A 12,111-nucleotide genomic window follows, 5' to 3' on the forward strand; every position below is an offset into this window, starting at 1 on the left:
TACAAATTCAAAACTCAATGTAGTAAGTTTTCTATCCCTTCTCAGTTTGGATTTATTTTTCTATTATTTAATATTATTCTTTAAAAAGTCTAAATGTGATAAAACAATGAATCTGTAGAAGAATTTTGTTCCTTTTTGGCTACTTTCCAATTCATATCCTGTAGTAAATGACATTTTAACACTAAATAAGATTGAAAAAGGAGCACCCTTTGAAATAGCAAAGCAGAAACCTTTAGAACAGATGGAATGAGACTGTAGTAAATCATCTATAATTTCCTTGTGATACGCTACTCTTATGGAAAACCTGTTTGACAAAGAGTTTGATTAAACTTCGAATTGGCTATAGTCTGACACTTCTATCTCTGAGACCTGCCTTGTTAGGTACGGTGTGCTATATATCCTTTGAAGGATGTCTATTCCTAGAACAATTGTAATTAATTTGTCCCTTGATATGAAAGGCTAAGAAATTATCCTTGGGAGCTCATCAGTTTTTCTTAACTTCATGTAAGTGAAGTGTTAAAATGCAGGAATAGCAAATTCAATTGTAATACTGCCCTACTAACTTGGAATTGAGGATGTCAATTTGAATTAATATAAAGAGAAAGTATTATATGTATCAATTACTATGGCATACATTTAATATTCTTCCTATTAGGATAGTAAGAAGTTGCCCAGTAGGAATATTAGAAGGAATTATTTTAGTAAGTATAGTTCATATTCTTCTATTTTTAAAAAGCATATTTCTTTTTTATATATTATACAGCTCACAATATTGCTTTTTCCATTTTAGGAAATAATACAAATAATATTAAAAGCAGACCAATTAATGTTCTAATCATCAGATGTTCATATTAGTGAAGCTTGCTTCATTAATGACTAATGGCACAATGGTAGGCACAATGTGGAGTCCATGGATGTAAATATTCTTAATGGTACAATCTTCAAAACAAATATCCCTAACATGTAAAATACATTAAGCAAGAGAAGAAACGGTGGCAGATGCCTAGGAGTACTGCAAGCCTAAGGTCTGCCTGGGCAACTTATTAAGGTGCTGCCTCAAATAATATGGTTGGGGATGTAGCTTAGTTGTACAGCACTTTTCTAGTAGGTTGTGAGGTCCTGAGTTCAGTCCCTATTTAAAAAAAAAAAGGAGAAAGAAGAAAAACAAAGATGAGGGAGAAGGGAAAGTAGGAAGGGGAGAAACGTCATTCTTGAGAAACATGCTATTAAAACAAAATGCAAAAAACTTAAAACTTAAAACTATAAACAAAATAAAGTTGTATGATATTGGGAAATAATTGTAACCAATATTCATAAAAAACTATATTGTTAGAGATGCAGTACCAGTATTGTTAGAAGTGAAATGCTAGTTGGACATATAAACTTATTCCTTCTTAGAACACAATTTGATCAAAATGTGTCAAAGACACAAGCATCTTAATGAAAATTTATAGATACGGATAAGCATTTATGTTTTTATATGATAAACCGGAAAAAAAATTAACACATGACAATATTTAAATAATGGTCATGAAACAATATATCAACATATGAGAAATACTTTTTGAAGAGTATTCAATGGGAGTATACATATGATCTATTAATAAGATAACATACAAAGTAATATATACTATATAATTCCAATATATTATTATTTTTTAAGTCAACAGAAAAACACAAGGGGGTCGGGGAGATGGCTCAATAGAATAAGCACTTTCCTGGCAAGCGCAAGGGCCTGAGTTCAACCCCCAGTTCTGACAAAAAAAAAAAAAGACAATAGAAAAAAGTATACCAAATATCAAATCTTAAATAGTTATTTCTGGTTTGAGATAACAGACAGTTATTCTCATTTTCACACAATCCTGTACTTTACTTTAGTGAAGTGCTGATGACTGAACCCAGGAACTTGGGCAAGCCAGCTAAGTGCTCTACTACTGAGCTAGAGATGTAGCTCCAGTTCTCTATTTTGTAAATTTTCTATAACAAATTTATATTTGTGATAATAATAATTTTTAAGGAAAATTAGGTCTTCCTAGGCAGGATAAACAAACAAAACAAAATATATATATTTTAAGTGTTAAAACACTTAACCACTTACCTGTGGTATACAGTCAGTGTATGCAAACATTGATTTAAAGCGATCATCCATGCTTATGTGGTAAAGCACACATATTGCTATTTGTTTGTAGTTTTCATTCCCTAAGAATAAAACAATGGATATAATAAAGTATATATACACATGCTCTATGCCTACTCAAATTCATATACTAAAACTTAAGACTATTGCATAAAGTCCTTGTACGTTAATGCGGAAAATATTTGGAGCTCCCTAACTTAAATCCAAAGCTTGGAGCGCACTAATGCTTTCTGGGATATATTTGGAGAAAAAATAGCCATGACTCTAAAACGTACCATTTTCAGTAGTTCAAAACAAAACAAGGTGGATCAATGACCCCCCTCATCCTTACTGTTTTATCAGACATAGGTTACTACAATTTTTTGACAATGACCATGTTATAAGAAACAGTAATCAAAAATATATGATTTCCCTGAATCAAAATTGGGAATATTCAAAAGCTGAAATAAAAAAAAATATCTGCAACGTAAAAATACATGACTATAAAAACGTAAAACTAAGCATAGTCTAAGGAATATTTCAGCTTTTTTGAGGTTAGATTGTTCTAAGCTAGGGATATAGCTCAGTGATAAGAGCACTTGCCTAGATATAAAGCTGGGATTTATGACAGAAAACTTAATAAAGATGAATACTAATGTTAATGGCTATAGATTTAATGTTATACTAATTATTTGAGGTTGAGAATTTTATTTAGAGGGAAAAGTAATTTAAAAATTGTGAAATTCCTCCAATAAGAGTAGAGACAAACTAGGTTATTGCTACCTCTAACATTATTTGTTGAGATCAGAATAATTATATTGGATTTTCATAAATTACATGTTTATACTAATGAAGGCCTTCATTTATACTATTTGAAAATCTCAGAGCATACTTGCCATAGGAAAGTGTATCTACAGCTTTCTAAGATGTGAAGGTGAAAAATGAAATCAATCTAACTTTATTTTGCCATGGAGGCAAATATGTTAGTTTTTTTTTTTTTTGGCAGAACCGGGGATTGATAGGTTTTGGTCAAACAATATTTCATAGTATTGTATTTTTTTTTTTTCCTAAGCAAGTGAAATATAAAATCTTTTCAAACAGAATAATAAAGCATACTCTAACATTCTGAATACTGGTCTCTTCCATCTCTTGTACAGGTCTTTTCTATGGGAGGGTTCATTTACAGGTTAAGGTGGTGTGCTACTTGAAAATATTTTTTTCTATACAATGGATTCACTGAAAAGTAGGATTTGAAGCCATGCAATTTACTTGATGGCAAAAGGAACAAAGAAAGAGAAATCAATAACCAATATAAAAGATTCTTCAATATCAAATTAAATCTGTCTCATCCTTAGTCCCTCAAACATTAAAATCCAATGTGGGTCTAAGAATGAACCAGAATAGGAAATTTAGGATAGTCTGTCTGCTGCTGATGTCAATAAAAAAATTCTAAAACCCAATTTTAGAATTCTTTAGTTGAAGCATCACACATTAAAAGTGAGAGGAAATAAAGATTTGCCATGAAGAAATCTGTCCCCCTTTAAAGGATAAAAAGGCCAGTTCTCTATTTCTCTCTTCTCTTCTGTCTGTCTGTCTGTCTGTCTGTCTGTCTGTCTGTCTGTCTGTGTCTCTCTCTAGACAGAAGATATGGAGAAGAATCTTAATGTTATAGTGATTTATAGTAAGTTGGTGAGTCATTAAAAAGTATTCTCATGCAAAACAATACTTTATAGAAAAATTAAGTATCTATTTGCAAAAAATGGGGTGCTTCCTCTGTATCTAGGGCTAACTGTGCACGTGTCCATGTTTTCTCTTCCTTTTTTTCTCTCCACACTCATGGCCAAAGGTAGTCTTCTTGCAGTTCTTCCCCATACTATCACAATTCTTCTCTACCTGTGATGCTCTTATTAAAAACAAGCATAGAAGCAAAAAAAAAAAGCCCTCCTCTAACATGTCCAAATTTCTTTTATTCATTTCCTAAAATGATGGGCTTAGCCAGAACTTTGCTGAAAACTCAAAGACTAAAAGAAACAGAAACTCTTAAGGACACAAGGCTGTAAGATGATCAAACTTTGCAACAGAAACGTTCTTTGAGAGAAGCAGAGAAAGGGCTAATGACATTATTCCTATTTCATGTTCAGCATTCATTTTCTAAACTTAGTATTGACAGTAACTTAAGAGGAAGTAGTATTCTTTCACTTAAGAGACTAGGCAATGATGCTGGCTAGAGCTTCTTTCAAAAAGAAACATAGCTGTGAATCAGGGATTCATGCCTACCACTGACTACAATAGCCCATGCACATACTTTTTAATAAGACTTCCAGGAGACAGCAGAAAGAGTGAAATTAATAATGTCAAATAGCTGGAGGACACAGCTGAGTGGCACAGCACTTGCCTAGAAGGTATGAGGCCCTAGAGTTTCACCTTAGCACTGAAGAAAAACAAAACAAAAGCAAAAACCAAACCAATGTTGGATAAATATGTTAGCATCATTGTTCCTCATGGAACAGTACAGAGGCAGATGCTCCTAGAGAGATATATCAGGATCTATGACTTGAGAAAGAAAGTGCAAGTTTGGAGAAGCAAGGAGATTAAGTACAGATATGAAATCAGAGATCTATGTCTAGGTATAGTTGGTTCCAATGGATAACTAATATTTGTGGCAGGGAAAAAACTGCTTCGGAGGCAGACAGATTGGTTTAAATTTGCGGTTGTGCCATTCATTATCTATTTAGTCTTGTAGACTATTTAGATTGTGTACTTCAGTTTCTTCATCTATAAAAATGGGATGTCTTTACCTATCTTGAAAGGTTGTTACGTGAGGATTAGGTCATAGAATCCTAGCAAAAAATTTATCACAGTCTGATAGTACAAAATCAGTTCAATAAATATAATTCTTGCATTAGTAGGTTAAAATAAACATTTTGTTTTACCAATAGAGCAGTACTACCATAAGTTCCTAATGTATATGTTATAATATATTTTTCTATCATCAAAACTATGGTTAGAATGCAAGTAGATTTGAGAAGCAGCCAAAGTTTCTCTGGAAACAGCTAGACAGCATTCAGAGGAATCCTTTGAACCTGTGCTTGACCACTTAGCTATTGTAAAATTCTGCTATTCCAAAAGTATGGGCTTAGAAAGTCATCTTAAACTATAGGCTCCACTCAAGTGACCTTTATCTAAAAAGAATCCTTTAACATTCTCGCATTTTCATAGATTTATTAAAAACTGATAAAAGAAAACAAACTCCCTCATTCAACTGATTTCCACTCAATTACAAATTTCTTCTGCTTTCATGTTTCCCTATTGGTAATGGAACTTGCTTAAACTGTTAGAGTGGGCAATGATTATAATGGTAATGGGTTACTAAGAGATAAAGGACAGAAGTCTGAGACCAAACTCATAATTAGCTACCCTACTTCCAACAACACAGAGGTATAGGTATCCCTTCATGTTTGGTCTAAACACAGTCGGACCAAAGGAATAGGAATATAATTGGTATTGCATCAGGCATATTTTTTTCTTTGAGGGAAGTGTGAAAACAGAGGATAACAGATCTAAACAACCACAATATTATATTCAGAGATTTATCTAAGCCAAATTGCTAATGTCTTTTGTATTCTAGCTGGATAAGTGTTCTCTTAGAATTCAAACATGACTTACAAATATCTGCACAATTAATTTCCCCATTTATTATTTACTTAGGGAATGAAAAAAGGTACAAACTGGTATTCATTCAAACTAGCTCTTTCATCCCAACAAACGTAATATTTTATACATGTTCTTTCCCCCCCGATGTTATTTTCCTGACTCTAATTTGTATCTTATAAATCATACTATTTCCTTTCCCATCTAAGAAAGTACAATATATGAAGACTTTAGTACATAATCACAGGTATCTTATTGCCTCGTAAATGAATGTATAAATGATTAATTTCTTAATAAAAATGTACCTATAACTTCATGGGTTCTAGTACATGGCTGACAGCCACAACAAAATGACAAAGCATTTTAGGATGAAAGTGAGTACATAGAGTGGGAAGATGTCTGGAAACACAACCCAATTGCATCATTTAAATCCAGCTAAACACAGAAAATAAAGTCTTGTTGACAGCCAACATTTATTATTACTTCAAGACTGACCTACAGATTATATAGCAATAAACAATAACTAAAGAGATTGAATGGTCCAAGTAAAATTAAAAGCTTATCTTTTAAGTCAATTAATAGTCTTTATTCAGTAGGATATCTAAATTCTTAAAAAAGACTTCAAGAAAAAAATTATATACTGTAAATGAATTCCTACAAGCAATAGGGTTGGAGGGTATAATTTTCTCATAAGAATTCATGGCTAGAAACCCTAAACCATAGCTAACCAGCTATGATTCCTCCACATCCTACAATTGGCAGGCATTTCAAAAGTTCTCCTTGAAGAGTAATAGACATCAATTATTCCCTAATGGCACTCCAAGTTAAAATAGGCTGCCAACAACTGGTATGCTGGCATGGCACCAAAGGCTCTGTGAATTTTGAGTAGAACAATGAAAAGACTGGATATTTTGAGAACTATGCTCTTAATGACTGGAGGTGGATTAGTGAAATCAGTTCAAGTAATAAAGGCAGGATAGAAAAAAATGGCCTAGTCACTATGATTCCTTTGGTATTTATGGTAATAAACATCAATCATGATCAACTCATTGGCCATTAAATACACACCTTATAAGTGCTTCCATAGGATTTCCAAAGAAATTCACTGTTAATTAGCAGGATCATTATTTGAAAGTGTTACTGAGTATCCTAGCATTTGTACAGCCATCCCCCTCCAAATTGGTCACTCCCAGCTGAGGGCAGTTAATACCTTAACAAACTGGTCATTAACTCCAGTAACTGATTTTGTGGGAATTACTGCACTTATAAAATACATTTGATAGTTTATAAGAAACATTGCCTCCCTTCTTCCTTTTTAAAGAAATTTACAGCTATAGCTCAGTCCAAAGAGCAGAAAGAAAGAAATAAATCAGCTCTCTAGAGCTGTTCTCATGATCCATTTTTCTGCCAATTAAAGGGCAAACACATGTTGATGGGTTTTGAATTTTAAAATGTCTTCAATTTTTCATCTCTAAACTGATTAGTAAAAACACCATCCAGTTACTAATTTTGTAAGACACTTGGGATTTTCCACTCACAGTTAAGCAGAAATGAGTTTTGAACACCAGAACTCAAGACCAAATTTCCACCTAGACTGCAGACCAGCACAACCCTTTGCAAAAACAGTAAGAACACAGTTATGGGCTCTATGATTAGCTAGATTCTCATTACCTTTTACCCCATGTCTTCATTCAAAGTAGAATAGTCCCTTTAAGTCACAAAAACTCCATACAAAGATAACAGAAGTGAGAATATAAGCACACCTTTATTGGAATAAGGCAGCATTAAGGTGACATACTACTCTGGAAAATCAATATGAACACAACATGTTTTAAAAATCACATGTGTCTTTAAGCTTACTATGACACTAAGATCCTATCAATACAGTATAATGAAAGTGCACAAGCTAAAAGCATCACTTAAAAGATAATTGTAATTATTAAATATTAATAATCTCTTTCAAAATATACTAAAATATATTAAAGGCATAAAAGAACATCTCTGATATATTTTCACATAAGGGAACTTAATTTATTAGAGCACATACTTCAGATAAATATGCAGTTCAACAAGTTAGTTTTAAACTATCTGAAGAGTTTAAATCTTAAAGAGTTTAGATTTCAAAGGATCATTTTTTTTTAAAAGAGAACAATTTTTAACACTATAACTATACTAGGTGGTTTTCCATTTTTATAAAATATTTAACAGGTAAAAGCCAATTATTTTTGGTCAAGTGAAAAGTGAAAAAATGACAGAATTTATAAGTTACAATGATTATTAAGAAAACAAGTAAAGTTTTATGATGAATGATTTTTACATCCAATATTTAAAACAATGAGAAACAAATTGTAAATCTACCAATAAACTAACTAGTTCTCTATAGGGATAGTCACTAAATGAGCACTCTAGTTATCTAACAGTTTTGAGAGATTTTCATTTTTTTAAATTGTATACACCTACACATTTAGCTATGTTTATTTTTTCAAGGTGTTTTCCATTATTTTAATACTTCGTCCATAGAATTCTTTGATTACATCCAGAGAGTACTATAACTTATTTGTAATAAATCCTATGAACTATGAAGTCTGTATGACAAACGATGAGGAACAAAATAAAGCCCTTAACGATGACTGCTTTCTAGCTGATAGGTCCACACCACTGACTTAATGCACTTTGGCCAAATGTTACCATCTAGAAATGGAGACACCACAGGCAGTATTCACAAGCAGTATTGGAACCAGCTGTCAATAGAATAATCTTAAGAAAAAAGGCTCCTTGATTTAGCCAGGAAACAAGAGGAAGCATAAATTTTACTGCCATTAATGACTTCAAGCAACCTTGATATGACTGTGCCTCATTTTGATGGGGAGACATGTGCTTTTTGTTAGTGTTTGCCACTTCTGACCCCTATTGTTTGCTCACTTGATCAGGTAAGAAAATGCAGGTTTATTTATAGGATAAATGAGGCTTATTAAAATTGAGAAACAGTGCAGTAGTCTAGGAGGAGCTACATTCTGAAACAGATGTGTGAAATTCTGTAGGTTTGGTAAACAGGCTAAACCAAACTTTTTTTTTTTTTTTTTAAAACAGGCTTTCATTTTTAAATGAAACCATCATAAGAGTGACCTAATTTCCAAGAAAGAGGAAAACACCTCCTAATATAAAATAAACTGATCATTTCCAAACAGTTTTTAGGGCACTTACAAACTATGGCTCTTTTTAAAAATAAGGACAATTTTTATTCTTTCACTTTATGAGGCTGTTGATTAGTTAAATAGCAAGTCATTAATATATAATGAAAAAAGTGAATTTAACATGATGGGAAAATTTCAAAGATGTTCAGAACTTAGCACTGTCAATTTTCACATAAGGACATATGACAGATGGTCAAAGGAAATGACTCTAAATTTCTATGTGATCAAAGTTAAGAGTCTAATAGTATCTGCTCTGGTGATCTCTAACAATAAGGGAAACCAGACTTGTTTAAACTGGAAAAAAAAAAAATCAAACATTTATCATTTAACACTTGACCTGGACCAACTCTCTACATGCTGATGAAATCTTCCTAAAACTCTGTAAAATGGCCTGAAACTCTGATTACTTAAATGTAATCTAGGTAAAAATAAATCAGGAGCCACTATTATTCTCAAAACCAATTCTAGACAGAATACAGAAACATTTATATCAATTTAGAACTATTTAGAAATCCTAATTTGTCTTCTAAAGAAGACAATATAGTCTAAGAATATCTTACTAAAAATTAACATACTTTTGAGATAAGTGTGAAATTGTGCAACAATCCTCAAATGGACTACTGAATCTAGCAATCACAAAATTTTTCTGCTACAATTAATAAAGTTAGTTTCTGCACAAACCAGTCATGCAACTTACAACTTAAATGAAACTTTTATCTTAGAAAAATCAAGGTTTATATTGATAGAAATTTGAATCAAGATTTAAATTATGGCTCAAGCCTTCATTATAGTATTCAGTACTGACCAGTGTGGCCTTAATGATTACATGAAAATATATGCAGACAAGTTTTTTAATTATACATAGGTTTATTAATTTTATATGAAAAATGCTTAAGAAGAGTCAAGCACTACCTTGCCCACAGGGCATGCTGAGAGGGCAATTGAGACTGGGTGTGGTGGCGCATGCCTATAGTCCCAGCGCTTGGGAAGCTGAGAACAGGAGAATCACTACAAGTCCAGTCTATGTAGTGAAACTCTGTAGATCCTGCACTAAATACAAGAGTCAAGTATTAAAATATTTTTTATGATTTATAGCTGTTATAATTATTAAATATAAAAATCTCAGCAGCATCAGCATGTAACATTATTAATTCTTCATTTTATCTCTCCTCTTAGATGACCTTAGGGAGAATCCCAAGGAAACATAGTTTGTGATAGTTAAGTTCAACATTAAATTAACTTTTGAATACTTCTAAGGAATAGTTTGCTTTTGTAGGATTAAAACTCTACGAACAATGCTTCTCAAACTACCTGTGGTGAGAGGTCAGGTTTTAACTTTTCTTCCAATATGCAAAGGAATATTTCTGGAATTACTCATTTTAGATTAGCACACCAAATACTAGTGGGTGGACCACACTATGAGTATCACTGTAGTAGCACACTTGTGCTCTGAATTATGCCCTTTATTAAAGGAAGTTATCTAAGTAATGAAAACTGCTTTTTATGTTTTTGATCTCTCATTCAGCAAACAATATTTTCTTTAAGTCTTTACCTTTATGCCTAAAACATCTGTAGAACTTCATAGTTATAAATATACATTAATTCTCTCATCTGATTCTCAGAATAATCCTGTGGGACAGGCCAATTTTCTAAATAAGATGAAAAGCTCATGAAGATATGCTGATTTGCATAAAGCCATTCAGCTAATAAAGAATAAAGCAGCTCATGTCTTGAGATGTTTATTTCTTGTATCCATTCCTTCATCTAGCCACCTAGCAGGCATCTATAATCTACAATGTTCCTGGCCCTGTTCTAGGCACTGGGAATCCAAAAGTGAATAAAACTTGTACAACTTTTTATTTTCATAGTGCTTGGGTGGTAGCAGTGGCAGATAGGTGTTGCACAGATAATACTTAAGATAATTATATGAAGTAGGTACTATGAAGAAAAACAAAACATGAATAGGGGGCCATGCATTTCTAATAGAGTATGCAACCAGAAACCAAAGCTTGAAAAAGGAAAGGAAACAGACCTTGCCAAAACTAAGGAGGAAGCTGGGCACCACTCAGTGCACACTTGTAACCCCAGCATTATGGGCAGTCAAGGTAGGAAGATTACAAATTTAAGGCCAGCCTGTGAAACTGTGTGACTTACCAAGACTCTGTCTCAGAAGAAAAAAGAGGGGTGCATATATAGGTTAGTTAAAGATCCTGGGTTCAATTCCTAGTGCCACTATTAAAAACAAACATAACAACCCTAGAGAAGAATATTCTAAGAAGAAAGAGGAAATGTAAAAACTGCCTGCTGATGTCAAGGAATAGCAAGGTGGCCAATGTGGCCTTGGCAGAAAAACCAAGAGAGTATTAGAAGATGGGAAGTAACTGCAGGGTTTTGAGCCAAAAAAGAAAAAAAAAATTAACAGAATTACTTTATGTTTTGTGTTAAAAAGAGAATGTATAGTGAGAGTGAAAGCACAAAAAATACAGGATGCTACTACATTAAGTCAGGAAAGAGAATGGTGGCTGGGATCAGAATGACAGCAGTTATATTTTGAAAATGGAGTTGATAGGTAATGTAATGTAGGAGGGAAATCAAAAGTCATGGACAACTGCCCAAATTTTGGTCCAGTTAATTAAAAAGATGAAGTTACTATTTACTAAAATGAGAAAGACAAATTAAGAAACTTACATGAAGGTAGGGTGAATACCAGGATCTTAATTCTGAATATGTTACACCACAGATGTTAGTAAGATATCCAAGGGCTAGTATTTGGAGTAAAGAAATCACAGAATAGGCTGTGATTTGTATCTTTATGTTTGGGAATCATCAGTGTAGGCAGAGTACTTAAGTGGAGTGGATGAAGTCATCAAGGAGACTAAGTATAGACAGAAGAAAAGCCCACGGACTATACCCTGGGATTCATTCTAAACACTTACTAAATGGGGAGATGATGTAGAATCAAAAGATGATACTGAGGAGAACTGGTGCTTAGGATGAACACCATAACAGCTCTATATGACTGAAAACAGTGAAAGGAGGAAGAAGCCATAGCAAATAACACTGAAAGGTTAGGCAATATGAGAAATAGGAATTGGAACACTGGATTTACCAATGTGGAGGTTACTAGAACTTGATCAGCCTAAGTGATGG

At 33.0% G+C, this 12,111-nt stretch overlaps 1 protein-coding gene across 1 annotated transcript in view; it reads right to left on the reverse strand.

Moving 5' to 3' along the window:
- Kifap3 (kinesin associated protein 3) overlaps positions 1–12,111 on the reverse strand; it is a 190,547-nt gene that overhangs the window by 75,536 nt on the left and 102,900 nt on the right. Inside the window, exon 8 of the mRNA XM_023701945.1 lies at positions 2,099–2,199. Within this exon, the coding sequence (XP_023557713.1) occupies positions 2,099–2,199 (101 nt within the window). The remainder of the gene's footprint in view (positions 1–2,098; positions 2,200–12,111) is intronic.

This window comes from Octodon degus, unplaced genomic scaffold (assembly GCF_000260255.1).
Source record: "Octodon degus isolate 3935 unplaced genomic scaffold, OctDeg1.0 scaffold00144, whole genome shotgun sequence".
In the NCBI taxonomy this organism is placed as follows: Eukaryota; Metazoa; Chordata; class Mammalia; order Rodentia; family Octodontidae; genus Octodon; species Octodon degus.